At 38.3% G+C, this 22,951-nt stretch overlaps 2 protein-coding genes across 2 annotated transcripts in view; both read right to left on the bottom strand.

Moving 5' to 3' along the window:
- Positions 1-22,951, bottom strand: part of B3GNT2 (UDP-GlcNAc:betaGal beta-1,3-N-acetylglucosaminyltransferase 2) — a 270,923-nt gene that overhangs the window by 162,007 nt on the left and 85,965 nt on the right. The window lies entirely within an intron of this gene.
- COMMD1 (copper metabolism domain containing 1) overlaps positions 15,439-22,951 on the bottom strand; it is a 185,558-nt gene continuing 178,045 nt past the window's right edge. The window contains exon 5 of the mRNA XM_072768533.1: positions 15,439-17,748. Within this exon, the coding sequence (XP_072624634.1) occupies positions 17,641-17,748 (108 nt within the window). The 3' untranslated portion in view covers positions 15,439-17,640. The remainder of the gene's footprint in view (positions 17,749-22,951) is intronic.

The raw sequence follows: 22,951 nt of genomic DNA, 5'->3' as shown, positions 1-22,951 counted from the left end.
TATTTACCTCCTGATACTGGGGGAAGAGATTTTTCTCTAAATTCTCTGTAGGCCCTATTCAAAGTAGTGGTACACTAACTGGCAAGTGGCTATTTCTATAGTTCAATGGATCATACAGTAACATGTGAAGTGATTTGCTTTCTTTCAGCTCAGAGGGGATCTGAAGACAGGCTCCTTCTGGGTGTATGAGGTCCAAAGCCAGGTGGTCCTCTGTGCCCAGAGGGTTTGGCACCTTACCTTATCTATCCTCTGGCCTGGCCAACCAATCCAAGTCAGGCTGGGGCTCCAGGGAAGAACAAAATATTATGTGGCCCCTCTGCCTCCTTGTGCCATTCTTTGGCTGATGCAGGCTAACGGCAAATATAAACCCCTTTTGGCAAAGTTCACTTTTGTATTGACAACCTTCACTCCCTTTAAGTCTTCTACAACTGAACTCTACTTTGAGGGACAGACCATATGGGGATTTTTTCAAGAACCCTCATTCCTTCCTGTAAACTGATTGGGGGACATGAACATGTGGGCTAACAAAGGTTCTTTTATGTTGTAGGGGAGCAAAATTTGCAACCTCCAAAATATGTCTCTCTGGCCCGTGGATTATTTTAGGCTGATTATTTTTAAGAAACAGAAGACTCAGGAAGAACCTCTGACCTTCCCTCTGTCTAAAACAATTTAGATTGAGGACCTTCCTCTAGGAAGAGTTATCCCCCTCTGTACCCACAGCCTAAAATGAACTAGGGGTGGTGGTCGGGGAGGAACTTGGCTGTCTGTTTGTTACAATTCCTGTGTCCTGTTTCTGTGCGGTGCTGCTGCAAGCATTTGTTTACCAAACGTATTTATTCTTTTTCATTTCTTACGAATTGTCTTCCTTCTCTTTGAGGTCCCAGCCCCTACGGCTTTCTCCTTAGATCTAGGTGCCATATAAAACCCAATTGCCTGACTGCCAGTGAGCACCATATTCCTGTGGAGCCCCTGTATATAAGGAATTAAATTTTCTTTTCTCCCGTTAATCTGTCTCAAGTCTATTTAATTTTTAGACCAGCCTAAGGAATTTGAAGGGTAAAGGAAAAATTTTCCTTCCAAGAATTTGGAGTAGTTCACAGGATAAACTTTAACTGCCTGAATATTGCTCACCCTAGGATAGCTGTAGCTGGAAGATCCTGGGGTTTCTGACAAAAAGCTGGCAAATATAAGAATTTTCACTACCTCAGGAGCCCGGGTCTCTGCCTGCAGGGTCTAATGAAAGTGAGAGTGGTGGAAGACATTTTCTTCACCTAAATTTAGATTGGCAGGAAAAAATATGTGTGAAACTAATTCATTCGGTATAGCAACTTTGGTAAAAATATGTTATGAGTACTCTTGTTTTCAACTGTTCCTTTCTCTCCCAGAGATGGTGGTTGTTTTTTGCCTCTGTCTTTTGTGTCATTTCTCACAAGGTATGGAAAACCATAGGTCTGACTAGGCTTTCCTCTCACCTTGTCCTAAGTCTTGAAAGCTTGGGTTTATAACCAATGAGGCTGTTCTTTCTGGACTCTGCCATCTGGAGGATGCACATACCAGCATGCATCTGGCAAGCAGCCCAATAGGCTGTGGCTCCAACAGTCAGCATTCTTTTTGTCCAACTGTACCAGTTCTCAGAGGAATTTGTCATAAGGGATTCTGGTCCCTAAGGGACCTTTGTCCTCTCAACCTTCCTTGTCACTAATTTGGCCAGAAAAAAATGTGGGTTGCACCCCATTTGTGGCTAGATCTTTCTTAGGCTAAGTTTGGGAGTGAACTTTCTGAATCTTGTGAAGGTTGGATTTTTGCACTCTCCTTTAGGGATGCCTCTTTGGTCCATGGTTAAGCCACAAAAAGGCATATCAGTTTATATGACTATTGAGCCTAATACAAGATCCTACTTGTTGGGACGCCTGGATGGTTCAGCAGTTGAGCATCTGCCTTTGGCTCAGAGTGTGATCCCTGGTCCTGTGATCAAGTCCCATATCGGGCTCCCTGTGAGGAGCCTGCTTCTCCCTTTGCCTATGTCTCTGCCTCTCTCTCTCTGTATCTCTCATGAACAAATAAATAAATAAATAAAATATTTTTAAAAACGATCCTACTTGTCAATGGCCAGATGATGAATCCTCTAAACTGGCTATATATAAAAGAAAAAATTTCTTTGTAGAGAGTTCTCATGTCTTAATGGTATAACAGCTAGCCTTGGGGAGATCAAAGAACAGAAATTAGACTTAGAACAAAAATCAAAGTCTACTCAGACCCCTTCCTATTTGCCTTCAGGCATTTGCAGACATAGTAAAAACAAAAACAAAAACAAAAAAACAACCACAACAAATTAGGACATTGGAAATACAAATGTCCTGCATGTAAGAAGAAAAGGAAAAAAAAAAAAAAAAAAGAGCAACCATCCTTATCTTACAAATCTCTTGCAAAACTAAAAACATGCAACCTTAAAGGCAATCAAAAGTCCATCTATTCCTTTTTTTTTTTTTAACCAAACCTCCCCTATTTATCTCAAATAACTCTCAAATTGGCCTTAGAAAACCAAAGTTCTTCTTGGAGAAACTTGCATTCTTTCTCTGTCCCTTGAAGATATAAATCTTACCATGTCTTTGAAATATAAACACCCCAGGAGGTATTTAAAACAATACCCACACTTGCCTAATACTAAAGAAAAAAGAAAAGAAAACAAAATGAGGCTTTTTAAAAACACAAACTGCAAAAAGAGCTAAAACTCTAGACCACAGCCTCTTCAAGATTACTTTCAGCACAAATACAAATCTTAAGTCTTCTCCAGATATAGTAAGAAACCTTAGGACACCTGGGAGGTAAACTTAAATTATTCTAACTGTTACTTAGAACATAGTGAGTTTTTTATTGTTTTAAAAAAGAAGCTATAAGATCTCTTTATTTGTCAATATGTATGCCATTTCTCTATGTTGTAGACATGGTATTTTCTACCTCCAATGGTATTGCCAAAATTAATTTGAAAAAGAGTTCATTTAATTAAAGAAAAGGACTTATATAACTTTAGGATTCATAAAAATGCTCAAAAATAAAATAGAAACTTAATGCAAATGAATTTTATGTTCACATGATATGGGAAAATATTCAGTATTAAAACTAATTTAAAGTTGCTGGTTGGATTAAAATAGACATGTCTTAGACTTATCAAGATTGAATTAATGCAGACACACAACTTTTTGTTCTGTGTTTCTAAATCGAGTAAGTTCGTGTTATCTCTAACTTACAATGGTGGCTGATTTTGTCTAATGTCTCATGAAATTTTCATAGGTATTCTAAACATAATTGTTGAGAGCAAATGATTTAGATTGATGTAAATGAAATAAGAGTTCTACAGTGAACTTTTTAGCAAAAATTATGTTTTACGGGGCGCCTGACTGGCTGTCAGTACAGCATGCAACTTTTGTTCTCAGGGTGTTGAGTTCAAGCCCCATTATGGGTTAGAGCTTAGTTTAAAAAAAAAAAAAGTTAAAAAATTTTTGTTTTATGGTATGTGCAGTTAAAAATAGTTTCCAAAGTTCTGGGGGGATCCTGAAACTTTAAAGTTTTGCTAAGTTAAACAATAAGTTAAATTCATTAGGTATCTAAATTATTTCCAAATAAGATAAAACACTGAACGTTAATTACTCCCCTTTCTGACTATAAAAGCCTTCTATTTTACACAGATCCTTGGAGCTCCTTTCCACTTGGTTAAAGAATGCTACTCAATTCATGAATCTTGCCAACTGGATCTTCAAATTTACTTAGCTGAATTTTTAAAACACTGATACAGAGGAACTAATGATATTTGTGTTTGTTGGTAAACGTGTTATGATGAAAGACTGTACTTATAAAGAAGACTATGTTTCTAAAATTATAAAGTGTATTAATAAACTTGCCAATCTAAAGAATGCTGGTATGATAGAGAATTCACAATTGCTTACTACTTCATTTTCACTAGAAATTCAAGTTTCTCAAAGTTAAGAATTCTAATACACGTGATTGAAACTACTAGAAATAATAAGGGAAACTCTGTATACAAGGAAAGTTGCATGTGTTTTGAGTAAGAAAAGTTATAGAGTATGGAGATGTTCTTGTGAAGGGAAAGAAAGTAAATTTGTCCTAAAGCAAATCTGGTTACAAAAAAGAAAAAGGGACACAAATCTGAATGTAGAAAAATGTCATAGAAAGTTTATGGAAAAGGACTCTTCAGAAACAATTTTACATATGGTAGAGACTGCCTAACATTGGGATAAATTTAATTAAGTAAATGAGTTTTAATATCAAAAGTAAGCTGATGCAAAATTAAAATTTGGTCTATCTGTTCAAAGGACAGTCTTCTTAGACAATTGGTCTGCTCTTGATAATAAGAGATTATGAAGGGTTTTTCTTTGCTCTCAGTGTAATCTGCCTGGAAAACAGTATTTGTGTTTTATCAAAATAATGTCCTATGCTTCATGTTGTCTTTTTTTTTTTTTTAATTTATTAGAGAGAGAGAAAGAGAGAGAGCACATGAACAGGGTGAGGGGCAGAGAGGGAAGCAGAGCAGGGGGCCACTGAGCAGGGAGCCCAATGTGGGGCTTGATCCAGGGACCCTGGGATCATGACCCTGAGGCCAAGACAGATGCTTAACCAACTGAGTCACCCAGGTGCCTGCTTCATGTTGTCTTAATCAGGCCTTTGATTACTAAAGAAAATTCAATCTTCTCAATACGAAAAGAGCTAAATTTTTCCTTTTTATGACCATTTAACTTTGTTCTCAAAGCCTTTGTCACTATTGGTTAAGTGGATAATTAGGTAATGTTTCACAGTGATCTCTGATCCTATTTGACCAAGTGTTTTATAAAGTCTTTTTGACATTTTGACAAACTATCCAAAATTTAAACCCAAAATGAAGTTGTTGTTTTTTTTTTTTTTTAAGATTTTATTTATTTATTCATGAGAAACACAGAGACGTAGGCAGAAGGAGAAGCAGGCTCCCTTTAGGGAGCCTGATGCCAGGCTCCATCCCAGGACCCTAGGACCACTACCAGAGACAAAGCAGATGCTCAACCACTGAGCCACCCAGGTGTCCCAATGAAATGGTTTTAACATCAAAATAACTTTAGAATTTTTCAGAGGGTTCCTGAAAAATTGCAAGATTTTTCTCTCCCTTGTAAAATATACTAAACTAGGCTTATCTGATATATTAAAGTACATGAGAAACATTGTCAAATAAATGGTGATAAATCTTTTCAGATTATATGGGTAAATATTAATTTAAGTGTTCTACAAATTATATAAAATTCCAAAAAATTCTGATAAGTCCTGGCATGTCATCAGTCTTAATCCCAGTTATTTATTTTTTATTTTTTTATTTTAAAAAAATTTTTTAAAGATTTTATTTATCCATTCATGAGAGACACAGAGAGAGAGAGAGGGGCAGAGACACGGGCAGAGGGAGAAGCAGGCTCCATGCAGGGAGCCCGACGTGGGACTCGATCCCAAGTCTCCAGGATCAGGCCCTGGGCTGAAGGTGGCGCTAAACTGCTGAGCCACCCGGGCTGCCCATTAATCTCAGTTATTATTTTAAAATGTTTTACATCACAAGAAATAACCAAATTTCTTTGTCAATTTCATTGTACTGAATTCTAATTAGACCTTTAACTAGGCCATTTTATTTATTTATATATTTATTTTTAAATATATTATTTATTTATTCATGAGAGACATTGGCAGAGGGAAAAGCAGGTTCCCCGCAAGGGAGCCTGATGTGGGACTTGATCCCAGGACCCCAGGATCATGACCTTAACTACTGAGCCACCCAGGTGCTTCACACAGGCCATTTTAAAGTCTTGTCATTTACAGAGTTATTCTTTTGCTCCAATGCTTTTACAAAAGTATTCCTGCAAAAATGCTTCTATTGGATTTCTGGTAACTTTAGGATCATATATCTGAACTTGATAAAAATTTACAGAAATAGTACAGAAACAAGAACTTGTTGAAGAACAAAATGAATTACATGGGACTGAATAAACTGAGGAAAATGAATTTTTATCAGTTTCCATTTGTAATAGTACTGGTTCTTTCATTTTTAGTTTTCCATATAAAAGGAAGCATTTCCTCTTAATCTAACTATACCTTATAGCAACTTATTAAACTATACCTTTGCAAAGTAGAATTGAAACATTTATCTGTTTCTCCCTATTGTATCCCTCTAGAATTCGAAAACTCTTAATGAATATTCTTACTCCTATGGCAACAAGTTTATTTGCATAAGTTCAATAAGAATCTGTTCTGGACTTGAAGGGATGAGCACTGGGTGTTATTCTGTATGTTAGCAAAGTGAACACCAATAAAAAATAAATTTATTATTAAAAAAAAAAAAAAGAATCTGTTCTGGGCAGCCCAGGTGGCTCAGCAGCTTAGTGCCGCCTTCAGCCCAGGGCCTAATCCTGGAGACCTGGGGATCGAGTCCCATGTCAGGCTCCCTGCATGGAGCCTGCTTCTCCCTCTGCCTCCCCCCCGCCCCCATTAATAAATAAATAGAATCTTAAAAAAAAAAAAAAAAAAAGAATCTGTTCTCCTTGTAAAGACACAACTGGAAACATTTGTTATATTACTAAGCTTTGACTGGAATGTCATATTTGAGAGATGTACATAGATTCATATATGACCAGATGGCTTTAAGAAATTAAGGTTACTTTATGGAGTCAATAAAACCCCTTGGAAATATCAGCCTGATGCCTTGCTTACTGTGTTCCCAGCAGCCTTACTAGGTGAGTAAAAAAGGTTACTTCCTGGCAGGTGCAGGAACTCAGGATATTTTGGGGACCTCAAGTATAGGTAAAGTAACCTCAAGCTATTGCAGGCAAAGTCTAATGACAAGTATTTGGCAGCTAAAAGTTCAATCTGGAGATTCCTTATGAAAGGTTCCAGCAAAGTAGATTTAAAAGAACCTACACGATCAATTGCACTTATGCAGAAATAATCAGGCCAAGTTATTGAAACACGGCTTAGTTTGCAAACAAATTAGTCTTAATTTGGCTATCTTTGGTAGAAATGAGGGTGACTATTAAGAGAAAAAACTGTTTCAATGGCACATCGTTGTGGATATTAGATTCACATAAAGTGATAAAGTGGACTAAATCCTGAATTCTTTGTTTCTTCTAATGTCTCAAACCTCCAAAATAACTTACAATTTTTCTCCTGCCCTTTTGACTTGGAATCATTGAAAACTCAGTGTACTTTTTTTCCCTGAAGCCCTATAAACTGAGTATGAATGCCCTGATAAACTTGGAGAAATCACTACAACGGCTCATGTATGCATAACACTTGTGCCAATTGCTGTGTGGCCACTCAGAATGATCATCAGGGACATTCAAACTGCAATCCAGCAAAATCTATCAGATTAACCACTGCCTGCCTTCACTCTACCTAAAGATAACCTAAGCTGGACATTTAAACATCTTTTAAATTGGCTGCTATCAGAACTCAGAAATTGGTTTATAATTTGTTCCAATCATTACCCATTGTTTTTCTTTTATTTCCTTAGAAATGCCCCTTGTTTAATACCTGATTACTTGGGAACCCCAGGTGGCGCAGCTGTTTAGTGCCTGCCTTTGGCCCAGGGAGCGATCCTGGAGACCTGGGATCAAATCCCACATCGGGCTCCCGGTGCCTGGAGCCTGCTTCTCCCTCTGCCTATGTCTCTGCCTCTCTCTCTCTCTCTGTGTGACTATCATAAATAAATAAAAATTAAAAAAAAAAAAAACCTGATTACTTGAACGACAGGCTTACCTTGGAAGTGTACCTGCATCACAGCCTGCTGAAATGAGTTTAACTGAACTGACCTATTCTCAGGACTAAAAGACCAACTCAGTTAAGATGAAACAATCTACCAAACTTAACTTGCGGATGTGAACTTCCTGGAGAAGTTTCAAAGGCAGTACTGTAGGGAAGGAAAATGTCTCTTTGGCATGTGGATTTAGGCTGACTATTTTTAAGAAACAGAAAGCTTAGGAAGAACCTTTGACCTTCCTCTAACTGCCTAAAACAATTTGGATAGAGGACCTCCTCCATAAGGGAAAAAACACAGCATAATATAAACTGTGGACCCATAATATAAACAGTGGACCCTGTGGTGGACAGGGAAGAACTTGGTAAAATCTGTTAAAATTCTTGTGTCCCACTGTTTCTGTACGGCCTAGCAAACATTTGTTTACCAAAGATGTTTACTCTTTTTCATCTTCCTGTGAATTGTCTTCCTTCCCCTTAGTGTCCCAGATCCCTATCCCATTCTTCTTAGTTCAGAAAGAAAAATACAAGCCTCATATCTGACTACCTGTGGGCCTCATACCCCCATACATACATACATAATTAAATTTGATTTTTCTCCTGTTAATATCTCATGTCAAATTTAATTTTGTCTGGCCAAAAGAATCTTGAATAGTGGAGGAAAATTTTTCCTCCCCAGCAAGTCTCCTCAATTTCCCTTCCTTTTTAAGACTGTAGGCCCCAGAGGTTCTCTTCATAAAGAAAGTAAGCAACCCTTGAAAGAACAACAGACCTCACCTCCCCAGTCAAGTCAGAACGGGTCCACAGCTCTGCTAGGGATGCTACAGAAACTGCTTCTGGCCTCAACTCCCCAAGGAGGGAGTAAGCTTTGGGATTTGTTCACTTGCACAGTTCCCATGTCTGTTGGCAGTCGTAGGTTCTCTTACTCTGGCTATGTTTAGCTTTGTTTGTTTTCCATGGGAACACAACTGCATTCATCTCCTTTTTCTCAGCTCTTCATTTATAACAGCTCTTCACCAAGAACCCGAGCCCCAGATGATAAGCCAGGTATGATCCAGGCTTGTAAACATCCATCAAGAAAAAAGAAAGATCCTTTCTATGAAGGGGTGTGACCCCACACATTTCTGGTGTTTCCTTTCCACCTCCAGATCCAGAGAGACATACTCCCTTTCCTTCACAATTCTGTATGGATGATTTATCCACTGACATATGCAGAGAGTTAAAGTCCCCTACTATCATTGCATTACTGTCAATTTCTCCCCTTTTGTCTGTTAATATTTGCTTTATATGTTTACGTGCTCTTACCTTGGGTGCAGAAATATTTACAAGAATTTTATCTTCTTGATGGATTGAGCCCTTTACATTATGTAATGCCCTTCTTTATCTTGTTATAATCTTTAAGTCTATTTGTCTGATAGAAGTATTGCTACCTCAGCTTTCATTTCCATTGGCATGGAATATCCTTTTTATCCCTTCACTTTTACCCTTTGTGTGTCTTTATTTTTTTTTTAAGGTTTTATTTATTTATTCATGAGAGACACAGAGACAGAGAGAGGCAGAGACACAGGCAGAGGGAGAAGCAGGCTCCATGCAGGGAGACTGATGTGGGACTCAACCCCAGGACTCCAGGATCACACCCTGGGCCAAAGGCAGGCACTAAACCGCTAAGCCATCCAGGGATCCCCCTTTGTGTGTCTTTAGATCTTAAGTGAGTCTCTTATAGGCAGCATATAGATGGATCTTGTATTTTTTCCATTCAGCCACCCTTTGTTTTTCAATTTAAGCATTTAGTCCATTTCCACTTAAAGTAATTATTGATAGGTATGTATTTATTGTCATTTTGTTAAGTTGTTTTCTTTTTTGTAGTTCCTCTCTGTTCCTTTCATCTTCTCTTGCACACTTCCCTTGTTATTTAATCACTTTATTTTGAATATTATGTTTGGATTCCTTTCTCTTTATTTTTTGTGTAGCTATTGTAGGTTTTTGCTTTTGACTACCATGAAGTTCACAAAAAAAATTTGTATATATCACAGTCTATTTTAAGTTGGTGGTCACCTAAATTCAAACCCATTGTAAAAGTACTACATTTTATCTCATTTTATGTTTTTGACATCATACTTTAAGACTTTTCATTTTGTGTATCCCTTAACTAATTATTAGATATAATTGGTTACATACTGTGGTGGTTAGTAGTAACAAACTGTTTTAGCTTTTGCTTATCTCAGATAAATATGGGTGTATCTTTTCTTCAATAGGAATGATAACCTTGCCAGATAGAGTATTCTTGGTTCTAAGTTTTTTTTTCTTCTCAGTACTTTGAATATATTGTGCCATTCCCTTTGGTTGCAAAGTTTCTGCTAAAAAATCAGCTTCTACTCTTATGGACATTCCCTTATATGTAACTAATTGCTTTTTCCATTACTGTTTTTAAGGGAAGATTTCTTTTTACTTTTTAATTATGATGTATTTTGGTGTGGATCTCTTTGGGTTCATGTTGTTTGCAACTCTCTGTCTCTTGAACCTGGATGTGTTTCCTTTGCCAGGTCAGAAAGGTTTTCAACTATTATTTCTCCTCCAAGTAAGTTTTCTGCCTGCTTCTCTCTTCTGAGACCCCTATAATTCAAATGTTAGTATGCTTGATGTTATTCCAGAATTCCCTTAAACTTATCCTCATTTTTAAAAATTGTTTCTTTTTATCATTCAGTTTGGGGGATTTCCATTACCCAGTCTTCCAGATCACTGATCGATTCTTCTATATCATCTAATCTCCTGCTTATTCCCTGTAGTTTATTTTTTGCTTCTACTCTATCTTTCAGCTGTGATCAATGCCTTCTAAAATGATGCTTTGAAACTATAATTAATATTTTTGTGTGCATAGAAAGTATCTGTAAGGAAACACAAAATTGTTAAGAACAACTACTTCTAGGGATAGAGATTTTTTATTTTTATTTTTTTAAAGGTTTTTATTTTTGGGGCACCCCGGGTGGCTCAGTGGTTTAGCGCCTCCTTTGGCCCACAGCATGATCCTGGAGACCTGGGATCAAGTCCCATGTAGGGCTCCCTGCATGAAGCCTGCTTCTCCCTCTGCCTGTGTCTCTGCCTCCCTCTCTCTCTCTGTGTGTCTCTCATGAATAAATAAGTAAAATATTTTTTTTTAAAATAAAGATTTTTATTTTTAAGTAATCTCTACACCCAATGTAGGGCTCAAACTTACAACCCTGAGACCAAGAGTTGCATGCTCTACTGACTGAGCCAACCAGGCACCCCAGGAGAGTCTTATTAAAAAGTAGAAAGCAAGGGAGAATCATGTTTTGCTCCATACAATTTTGTACTCATTTAAAAATTAAATTATGAAAAAATAAATAAAAATAAAAATAAAAATTATAAGTAATTTTTTAATGAGTATGTCTTATGCATTTTGGTGGGGGGGGGGAAGAGCAGGGAAGGGGCAGAGGGAGAGGGAGAGAGAACCCTAAGCAGACTCCATGCCCAGCAAGGAACCTGACACAGGGCTTGATCTCACAACCCTGAGAGTCAGATACTTAACTGACTGAGCTACCCACGTGCCCCTAATGAGCCTGTTTACTTTTATAATTAAAATGTTAAAAACTTTTTTTTATCTCTGTTTTATGGACCATGATAGATTATGATGAGAAAACCTTAATAATGAGCAAGTAGCTGCTACAGAATTCACTACAGACATTGTTACAATGAAGAAATGGCCAAGAGTTACGTTATATTTAGCAAGCTTGGATCATGGTTATACAGGTAGGATAAAGATAGTCTGCTGCCTACCTAGGTACTGAGGACAGCCAAGAAGCCCATGTGCACATCAAGACTCATCTTGCACACTGCATCCAAAAATAAGTAGCATTGAGTGGACAGTAAGACCAAGGTCATCAGAAACATCATTAGGCTCTACAAAGAGCTTCAGCAGCCTCAGCACACGGACAAGTCTAACATGGATGCAGCTTGCAAATGACATAGGATCTTACACCCCCTATGTCATATCTGCATACAAAAGCCATCACTGTAGGAACTGTCATTATCTTAATGAGCAAGGACATACCTATTTTTTTCAAGCACATATTATTCTTCTGGGGGGTTTGACAGAATAGGGAAATGAAAGATACCACCCTGAGGTCTCTTCCTGACCATGGCCTTGTGTAAGTCCTCTGTCCATCTGTCCAGGTATTTCCCCCCTTTTAAAGATGGCAAAATAGCTTCTACCAGAAGTTACCTAGTCATTTTGAGACCAGTGCCAAATCTTAGTCATGATTCTAAAAACAGTCATAATTTATGAATCATAAAATGCCAAATATATTTTTATCTATTTAATGTAAAAACAGTATAGTAACAGTATTAAGGATTTTAAGTATTTTCATTTTTTAGCCTAAATTTTTTTTAACTTAACAGTTTAATCTCTTATTGCACTTGTGCAATCCATATTTTCCCCCCTTTCCATTTCTCCCTGTCTGCCTCCTGTGAATAAACAAACCCTGAGACAGGGAACTAGCCAAGGGGTACCTGGCTGGTTCAGTCAGTAAAGCATGCAACTCTTGATCTCAGGTCATGAGTTCAAACCTCACATTGGGCATGGAGCCTACTTAAAAAAAAAAAAAAAAAGGATCCCTGGGTGGCGCAGCGGTTTGGCGCCCGCCTTTGGCCCAGGGCACGATTCTGGAGACCCGGGATCGAATCCCACATCGGGCTCCCAGTGCATGGAGCCTGCTTCTCCCTCTGCCTGTGTCTCTGCCTCTCTCTCTCTCTCTGTGACTATCATAAATAAATAAAAATTAAAAAAAAAAAAAAGAAAACTAGCCAAGAGTAGGTGCATAAAAGAGAAATAAAAAGACTAATTACAGTCCTTAGTGAGTAAATGATATAAATACTCATATTTTGGTATGTGCTCACATATAGGTTTAGTATTTTATTCTGGCAATAAATGTACTGAACTTTTTTTTTTTTAAAGATTTTAATTGGGTATCCCTGGGTGGCTCAGAGGTTTAGTGCCTGCCTTTGGCCCAGGGCGCAATCCTGGAGTCCCGGGATCGAGTCCCGCGTTGGGCTCCCGGCATGGAGCCTGCTTCTCCCTCCGCCTGTGTCTCTGCCTCTCTCTCTCTTTCTCTGTGTCTATCATAAATAAATAAATAAATAAATAAATAAATAAATAAATAAATAAATCTTTAAAAAAAAGATTTTAATTATTTATTCATGAGAGACACAAAAAGAGAGGCAGAGACATAGGCAGAGGGAGAAGCAGGCTCCATGCAGAGGGAGCCCAATGTGGGACTCAATCCTGGAACTCCAGGATCATGCCCTAAGCCAAAGGCAGACACCCAACCACTTAGGCAGCCAGGCATCCCTAAATGTATTAAACTTATAAGATATGCCAGTTGGCACCATTTATCTGACATGACAGCAAGCAGGCCTAGACAGGTTCCTGTATAACAAAGGTTACTTCAGTGTTACATTCAGTCATGATGCTATGACAACCATGGCCATCCCCAAATAAGGGAGAATTGAGAACTGACTACACTCAGATAAAAATTGCTATTTCTCAAATTTTGAGGTAAAAAAATGTATACCTTGCAGCTAGAGGTAAGTGCAAACTACTTATGTTCTATTTGAGTTTTCCCTTTTGCTAACTAAATCACCATCTAAAATACTGAAAAATTTGGCTGGAAACTTGTGACACCTAAAATTATAAGGTGGCTATTGTCCTATTAAGACCCATCCCTTCCAGTATCCTGTTCTTTTAGGAAAATATCCATTCATTTTTGAGCTGCCTCTAGAAGGCTTCCTTCTATATCCTTTTCCCTTTACTGGTCTAGATTATTTATTGTGTACTTCAGAAAACATTATTTTCTAACATCTGCTTAACATTTAATTTCCTCAAATTTCTATTTATATTCTGTTTTCCAAATTTTCACTAAGGTCTAAAAAAAGAATTTCAGTAACTAGTAGCTTGATACCATGTCAGCTATTTAAGATTTCAGATAACTCAGTGTCATCTTTTGCTTTCACTGCCTTCTTACACTTGGGAAAGACTACGTTAAAATGAAAATTTTAAGTGCCATAGTTCTTTTTGAATCATTACTTAAAAAGACAAAAAACAAACAAACACAAAAAACCCCCCAATAGTCTGATTAAAATGGGCAGAGAACTGAACAGATATTTTTCCAAAAAAGACATACAAATGGCCAAAAGATAAATGAGAAGACGCTCAGAATCATTGATCATCAGGAAATATAAATCAAAACCACAATGTGGGACACCTGGGTGGCTCAGTGGTTGAGCATCTGCCTTTTGCTCAGGGTGTGATCCTGGTCTTGGGATCGAGTCCCACATTGGGCTCCCTGCGAGGAGCCTGCTTCTCCATTTGCCTGTATCTCTGCCCCTCTCTGTGTATCTCTCATGAATAAATAAATAAAATCTTAAAAAAAAACACAATATCACTTCACACTGTCAGAATGGATAAAATAAAAAAGACAAGATATAACAGATGTTGCCAAGAATGTGGAGAAATGGTGAGAATGTCAATTGTGTGCAGCCACTATGGGAAAACAGTATGGAGATTCCTCAATACTTGTGTACTTTTGGTGAGAATGTCAATTGGTGCAGCCACTATGGGAAAACAGTATGGAGATTCCTCAAAAAATTAAAAACAGAATTATTGTATGATCTAATAATTCCACTACTGGATATTAACCCAAAGAAAAAGAAAATATCAATTCAAAAAGATATATGCACCCCTTTGTTTACTGCAACATTATTTACAACAGCCAAGACATGGAAGAAACCCAAGTGTCCATTCATAAAGAAGACGTAGTACACACACACACACACACACACACACACACACACACACAAACAGGAATATTATTCAACCATAAAAGAGAATGAAATTTTGACATTTGCAGGAACATGGACGGATCTAGTGATTATAAGGCTGAGTGAAATAAGTCAGACAGAGAGAAACAAATACCATATGATTTTACTCATTTGTGGAATTTAAGAAACCAATGAACAAGGAAAAAAGACATACTCTTGAAGATAGAGAACTGGTGTTGCCAGAGGGGACGTGGGTGGACAGGTGAGTGAAATAAATAAAGGGGATAAAAAAAATAACACTAGAGGAAGAGAGGTTAAGTAAAGGAAAGGGGAGGCTATAATGGTAAAATTTAAGCCTTTGCTGATAAGCCAATAGAAACCAGAGCTTCCAAGAAAATCCAGGCCTGAGATTAAGGCCAAATCTTGTGCTTCTATCAACATGAAACGACTGAAGGCTGAAGCTTCTTTCTCACTCTACTCTAAAAGCAACTTTTGGCTTGCCTGGACTGTTCCTAAACAGACTGAAGTTAAAGTGCTCATTGTTCAAGTAAGGACAATTTCTACAAGGCCTAATTCAGGATAAAGCCTATTTTAATTTTGCCCCACATTTCTTGAACTTAAAATAAAGGGATTTTAACCTAGGATTACGGAGGTAGGAAATCTAGTGGCACCTGCTGGGACCCTTATGCCAGTTTTCTCTTTCCCTGGTCTTTTCGCCATGCTTGCACTATTCCCAGGGAGAATTCTTGGTTTAAGTTAAGTGTCCCTCGTAAAAATTTACAAAAACAAGTTAGTCCCCCAAGATTAAAAACAAACAAACAGACAATATCCACTTAGGCAAGAAAAGGAGTGATTTATTTTCATACTTTCTTAGATGTAATACAAACTGATATAATGTTTCTGGAGAACAATTTGGTAATGTTTATCAAAGTCTTAAAAACCATGTGTTTCATTTCCAAATAATTATTCAAGGAAACACAACTCTTTACCTAGTTCTATCCTTCTTTCCATTATCTCTGAAGGTTAGGCTGATAAGTCATTTCATGGTCTTTAGTGTGGTCTGTAGTCTCACAATAGACTATAATAAACATATATTCCTTTGGCAATCAGATACTTAAAAATCACCACTAAATATAACACAAACACACCCTGCCTAAAAACACTTGTATCCCAAAGTGTTTAATGTTAAATGTGGGACCACCTTCAGCAACTAGTTTCTTTTACTACTACTACTACTACTACTACTACTACTACTACTACTACTACTATTAAAAACTCAGTATACATTAACAGACTTTCCAATGACCAAGGGTTTGGGGGTATAATAAAAAGCCCATGTCCACATTTGTGGCTATTAATTTTATAGGAGGACCTAAACAGAGCTTTAAACCACAAGAATGATTTCCTCTTCCTGTGGGCCTATGGATTGTTCTTTTAGGCTTTCACAGATTTCACTGGATATGTGAGTCAATAATAATGTGGTAGCTACAGTTCTTCCTTCCAATGACATTTGCGATCCCATTATATGATGGGATACTCTTTTCCTCCATTTTATAGCAGAAGACATTATCTAAATTCTCCTGGATCACATGACAGTAGCCCTGGAAACAGAAAGCAAGTTTTAATAGTTCTTTAGCCAAACCTCATGCCTTCTCTGAATCTATTTACCATACTGTTTCAAGATGTTTTCTCAAGGGTCCACAGGGGCTACATTTAAGACCTTCTGGTCACTGTTTGCTAACTGCTGGGATGGTTTTAATCAGGGAGGAAGCCAGTATTTTCAGCTTGGGTGTTGGAAAAGTTCCTAAAATGTCTGCTAACTGATTTAAGAGGAAATGTTTAACAGAAAAGAACTTATTCCTGCCCTAGAATAAACTCATTAAAACTGACATATGGTATAACCACTGACCAAGGGAGCTACATTTTTTAACACATTACATCTGAAAGGCACCTGGGGTTTCTAAATGTTATCAGTACCAAATGATAAAACCAGTTAAGGCCATAGCCTCAATATACTGGTTGACAGCTTCCTCCTTTTAGAGTATTCTTGGTGTTTGGTATAACTTCTCCATGAGGACCTAGCCTTTACACTAGCCTTCTTTCTTTCTTTTATTTTGTTTTTTTTTTTCTTTCTTTTAATTTGTATTTATTTATTAAGTAATCTCTATGCCCTCAACCCCAAGATCAAGAGTCACATGTTATACCAACTGACCCAGCCAGGTACCCCTTTATTAGTTTTCTTCAAAAGGTTTTATTTGATGACCCAAGTAAAATTTTCTGATGTAAAAGACCTCACATCAGCTCAGCAGACATTTTTCCTTTCATACAACTCTGACTTGAAGTAAGTATAAAGGGAGTCAGTCCCTTTGTGACAAGGACCGTTTAGTTCTAGGTTCCAGAAAAGCCCAACTTTCTCAGTAGTTCAGATCAAACCAGACCCCTCATATTTAGTGAGAATGAATCCAAATGTCTGAATCAGTTCCAGGAGCATCACAGGTTTTACCAGGATCAGTAAACTTTTTGTAGGTTAGGCAGGCTTTCTAAGCCTCAGCTCAAGACACATGGCTTTTGGTCAGCCTTGTATTTGCATGAATAAAATGTTTTGTTCCCCCTTTTCTAATTCTTCCATGATTTATGGAATCCTACTCCAGGAACCGACCACCATAGTAAGGGTTCCTGAAGTTGACTCCACCTAGTCCTACTGAATTCAAGTGTCTAGGGATATGGCCCTTAAGCCTTTTTAAAATGCTTTTATAATGGGGAACCGGGCTGGCTTACTCAGTGAAGCAGGTGACTCTTGATCTCAAGGTGCTTTTATGAGCACTCTGCATGCTAAAGTTTTAGAACCTCTACAAGTAGTACAACTGTAAGAATGAATGAAAGAGAAAGACAAAAGAAATCTCAGCAAGTGAGACAAACAGATTTGAATTTGAGGATTTAATAAAATGGGCGAATAAGATTAAAAAAAAAAAATCGCAGGTCACTGGGGAGGGATCATGAACACCTCTGCTTCAACAACTCCATCTTCAGCTAGGCTGGCTGCATCAGTGTGCTGATACTTTCTTCTACCTCTGAGAGCTTCTTTAGGAGTTGACTGACCTTGACTTCATCAAATTCCAAACACAGAAATTCTGATTCCTGGAAAACATAAAAGGGTGTTTTTATAAGAGACCTTCAAGATAGCCAAGGTTCTGGACCTGGCCTGACCCAGTTCCGAAGATCCAGGGCCCCTTACCTAGCAAACCTGACTCAGGTCTCAATACCTAAATGATATATTAGCCAACAAAGCAAATCCACATATTTAGTTCCCTAACTAAAATTACTTCAATGAGGTGTTTCATAAACGGTAAAGAGGTACACAAATGTTGGGTGTTCTCATGATGAGGCACGTGAGAAGCTGTTTTTGTCTGTCACCACATTTGATCCCATAACAATTTTTAAAAAGATTTTATGTATTTATTCATGAGAGACACACAGAGAGGCAGAGACACAGGCAGAGGAAGAAGCAGGCTCTGTGAAGGGAGCCCGATGTGGGACTCGATCCTGGGATTCCAGTATCATGACTTGAGCCAAAGGCAGATGCTCCACTACTGAACCATCCAGGTGTCTCCCTATAACAATTTTTAAGCTAAGTACATAAGTATTGCTGTTATATAGATGATGACGCGGAGGTACAGACAGGTTAACCTATATAACAAAATCAGAAAAAGGCAGAGTCAGACTGTAAACTCCCAGTTCTGGCTGACTCCAAAGTCCCTACTGTCTCCGTAGCACTCCACATAGTATAGCAATGGAAGGAGGACTGGGTCTGTGTTACCTGGTAATTGAGCTCCCTTGGATTTAGCAGTTATATTAGAAATTGTGACCGGTTGTGACCAAGTTGCTTGGGAAACATCAACCAGATCACTGAAAGATAACCAACCAGATCTTGAAATAGCCTTAAACATTTCTGAGGCCCTTCCACTTGCTATAAGGCAACTCTCCTAGATTTCCATCAAACACATTCTCTTCAAATACTGTTAGGATCAGTCAGTCAACCCTAGACCAGGGAGAAATAAAAGAAAAAAGCCTTTGAAGTGTAGTGACAGAAATTTCATGTACAATGAACAGATCCGTGGTCCACACTGTGTCAAGGGATGAGGGCAAATTACATGTATCCAAGAGTGATTATTTTCAAGATTCTTAACAACAATCATGTATATTAAAGCAGTAAGAATTCTCAGAGATCATATAATTCAACTACCTTGTTTTTTAGATATGACACTGAGGCCCCAGGCACAGTAGATGACATGCCTATTGTCCCTCTGTTGATGGCAGAGCTACCACCAGATCAGTGCCCTTTTTTCTACTTTTTCCTCTCTAAATGCAAGGTATTTCCCTCCCTATTCCCAAAGTGGCAGGTAAGAGGAAGACCAACAAGCCAGCAAGTTACTCTGTCATTAGCTAGAAGAACTTTCAGGAGATTCAGGCAAAGTCCCTTTGCTGTTGCTAAGCTGCTGCGCTGAGTGTTTACTGCTGGCACTGAACGTACCCCAGGAGAAACAAGTGCAGAGGGAAAGTAAGGGCCTCTCAGATGAAAATCTTCCAAAGGGAGGAGAGGCTTTCCCTGACTACAGGGAACCTTTTCCTCAAATATGCATTTGGATAGGAAGGGGGTATACTATGTGAATGTAGAAACTTGCCAAGTTTTTTTTTTTCTTTTTTTTTTTAAAGGAAGAAAGAAACTGCCAGGTTTTCATGTAGTTGAAAGCAAAAACCAATTTAAAGAAAAGAAAGATGCTCCTTTTGTTGAGGAGCAGCAGGAGGGATCACTTCCTTTTAGAAAGAAGAGCAAATTTATGGCAAATTAGATAATTCAGTTAGCTAAATTAAGGTCTCAGATTTGAAAGCCTTTTATTCTTCATTCCGTTTTACTGAGATCTTTAGCCTAACTTTAAAACATTTTTTGAATATTTGGCCTTTGAAACAATGGTCTAGAGAAAGCAGTAATTACCAGTCTAACACATATATTTGGGAAACTGGCAGAAGATGATGTAACCCATGTTCTACCTCAGTGAAAGTCAGTAATAGTAATAAATCACCTGGTTTTCCATTTTATTTGGGAAAGGCTATCAAGGACTTTGATCACAGAGATAGGAATTCCTGAGCAGAGTTTATTAATAAAAGCTGGGATCTTTTCTGACTGGGGGGCCATTACTTTGTTATAGATTTTAGTATTCAAATTATCTTTGCTTGGGATCCCTGGGTGGCTCAGCGGTTTAGCACTTACCTTTGGCCCAGGGCGTGATCCTGGAGTCCTGGGATCAAGTCCCACATCGGGCTCCTGGCATGGAGCCTGCTTCTCCCTCTGCCTGTGTCTCTGCCTCTCTCTCTCTCTCTCTGTGTGTGTGTCTATCATGAATAAATAAATCTTTTAAAAAATTATCTTTGCTCAGACCTCTAAGTATCAGTGAAGCTGTTTATTTACTTATTTTTAAATATTTATTTATTTGAGACAGAGAGAAAGAGAGTGCAGGGGAGGAGGGGCGGAGGGAGAGAGTCTTAAGCAGACTCTGTGTGGGGAGTGTGGGGCTGGACGTGGGGCTCAATCTCGACCCTGAGTTCAGGACCTGAGCTGAAAACTAAGAGTTGAATGCTTATTAACCAACTGCGCCACTCAGGTTACCCCTGAAGCTATTTATTTTTAAGGGAAATCAACTACTAGAGAGACTAGCAGTCTAGAAAAACAAGAGTCCAAAGATAAATTTTTTTAAAAGATTTTATTTATTTATTCGTGAGACACAGGCAGAGGGAGAAGCAGGCTCCATGCAGGGAGCCCGACGTGGGACTCAATCCTAGGACTCCAGGATCATGCCCTGGGCCGAAGGCAGACACTTAACCGCTGAGCCACCCAGGCAGGCGTCCCCAAAGTTAAATTTTCTATCTATTCCCAACCTTTACCCCTCCCCCTGGAAACAATGCATATTAACATGGTTCGAAAGACAGAGGCATGTGGGTGGCTCAGTTGGTTAAGCATCTGCCTTTCAGCTCAAGTCATGATCCCAGGACCTTTAAGTAGGCTCCACACTCAATGTGGGGCTCCAACTCACAACCTGGAGATTAAGAGTCACATGCTCTACTGACTGTGCCTGGCTATTTTATGTTGAATTTATTCTAAAAGGTTCCACTTAAGTATTTAATAAGTCATCAAGCCCCACATCAGTCTCCCTCCTCAGCAGGGAGTCTGCTTTTCCCTCTCCTTCCTTCCCCCTCCTCCTGCTGTCTCTCTCACTCACTCTCTCAAATAAAATCTCTCAAAAAAAAAAATCAATAAAATATTGGGGAAAAAAAAGTGTTAGAAAGACACATGTAACCATTTATGACCCTTGAAGAAACAGTTTATTTGAAACTATTTTATTTGAAACTATCTAGGTGAAGCTAGGTTTAGCTTTACCTAGATATGCTATCAAAATATTTTTATCAGGTATTCAAGAGTCTTTAAACTGGGGCTTTACACATGAGGCTTTGTTCAAATTTGGCTGGGGTACACTACAGAAAATACATCTAATGCACTTAATGCTTATCAAGCCAGAGGCAAAGTATAAGAACAATTTGAAACATCTGATTTTTAAAAAGGTTTTATTTATTTAATTTTTAAAATATTTTATCTATTTATGAGAGAGAGAGAGAGAGAAAGAGGCAGAGAGAGAGAGGCAGAGACACGGGCAGAGGCAGAAGCAGGCTCCATGCAGGGAGCCCAATGTGGGACTCTATCCCAGGTCTCTGGGAACACACCCTGAGCCACCCAGGTGCCCAAAGGTTTTATTTTTAAGTAATTTATACATCCCACAGGGGGCTTGAACTCATGACCCCCAGATCCAGAGTCTCAAGCTCTTCCAACTGAGCCAGCCAGGCACATTTGATTTTTTTTTTTCCCCAAAGTCATCCACTCGGGTCTGGGCCTAACTGGTCATAATAACAAGAAATAGTAAGATTAAATTCCTGGATTTAAGTATCTAAGACAAGAGTTAGAACTTGCTGCTTTTTAGTAGAGTGTAGATAAAGCATATGGTAGAATCAGACATTGGCTAGCAGATGAATAAACAAGCACATCATTATTAAGAATATGTAGTCTGTGATCACTTGGGAGTATAGCAGTGTATTAAACTCAGGGTTTATTTATTTATTATTTATTTATTTATTTATCTTTTTAAAAAAGATGTTATTCATTTAGTCATGAGTGACGCAGAGACACAGGCAGGGGGAGAAGGAGGCCCCATGCAGGGAGCCCAACATGGGACTTGATCCTGGGACCCCAGGATCACTCCCTGAGCTAAAGGCAGATGCTCAACCGCTGAGCCACCCAGGCATCCCTAAACTCAGGATTTAAAAAACTATCCCAAATAACAGAACAAAGCAAAGGCAAAATACTCCAATACTCTCTCCAACTGCAAAAGCTAATCCTAAGAGGTCTAAGAGGCCTCCAACTCCAAACCAACAGAAAAACCCAAGCTACCTGTAATGACTTCAGAGAAAGGTATCTCACAGGTTCCTAAGAAACTCTTTTCCTAGGTAACCACTCTAATATTGTTCAGGAAACTCTTACTTGCCAACCTAGAACTTTAGTGCTTTAGCTTAAACTCATTTCCTTGCAAGGTCAGAGAACATAACTAATTATTAGTTTATATAGTAATTGAAGGCTGCCTTTAAGCAAGTGTTTGGTTTTCTCTATCCATATACTAAAACTTCTTTGTTTATAATGCCTATTTAGATGATTTTGCTATCTAGGCCCATAAGCATACCAAGAATTCTTTGGCAAAACAACACCACACTCACAAAATGCTAAAATAAAAAATAAAAAGAGCAATGACTTATTAAGTACTTACGTGGAACCATTTAGAATAAATTCAGCATAAAACAAAATAGCAGGGTGCCTGGTTGGAACAGTCAGTAGACCATGTGACTCTTAATCTCGGGGTTGTGAGTTTTAAGCCCCACATGGACTGTGGAGCCCACTTAAAATAAATAAATATTAAGAAAAAAACTGGGATCCCTGGGTGGCGCAGTGGTTTGGCACCTGCCTTTGGCCCAGGGCACGATCCTGGAGACCTGGGATCGAATCCCACGTCGGGCTCCCGGTGCATGGAGCCTGCTTCTCCCTCTGCCTGTGTCTCTGCCTCTCTCTCTCTCTCTCTCTCTGCGTGTGACTATCATAAATAAATAAAAATTAAAAAAAAAAATTTAAAAAAAGAAAAAAACTTTAAAAATAATAAAAATAAAAAAAGAAGTCTATAATCTATTTTTTTAATAATCTATTTTCTATTTTACTATTATTTCCCATGCAAAACTGTCACAAAGCTTT

Source organism: Canis lupus, chromosome 11 (assembly GCF_048164855.1).
Source record: "Canis lupus baileyi chromosome 11, mCanLup2.hap1, whole genome shotgun sequence".
NCBI lineage: Eukaryota > Metazoa > Chordata > Mammalia > Carnivora > Canidae > Canis > Canis lupus.
The sequence above is the reverse complement of the archived record's forward strand: the minus strand, read 5'-3'. Positions and strand labels throughout refer to the sequence as shown.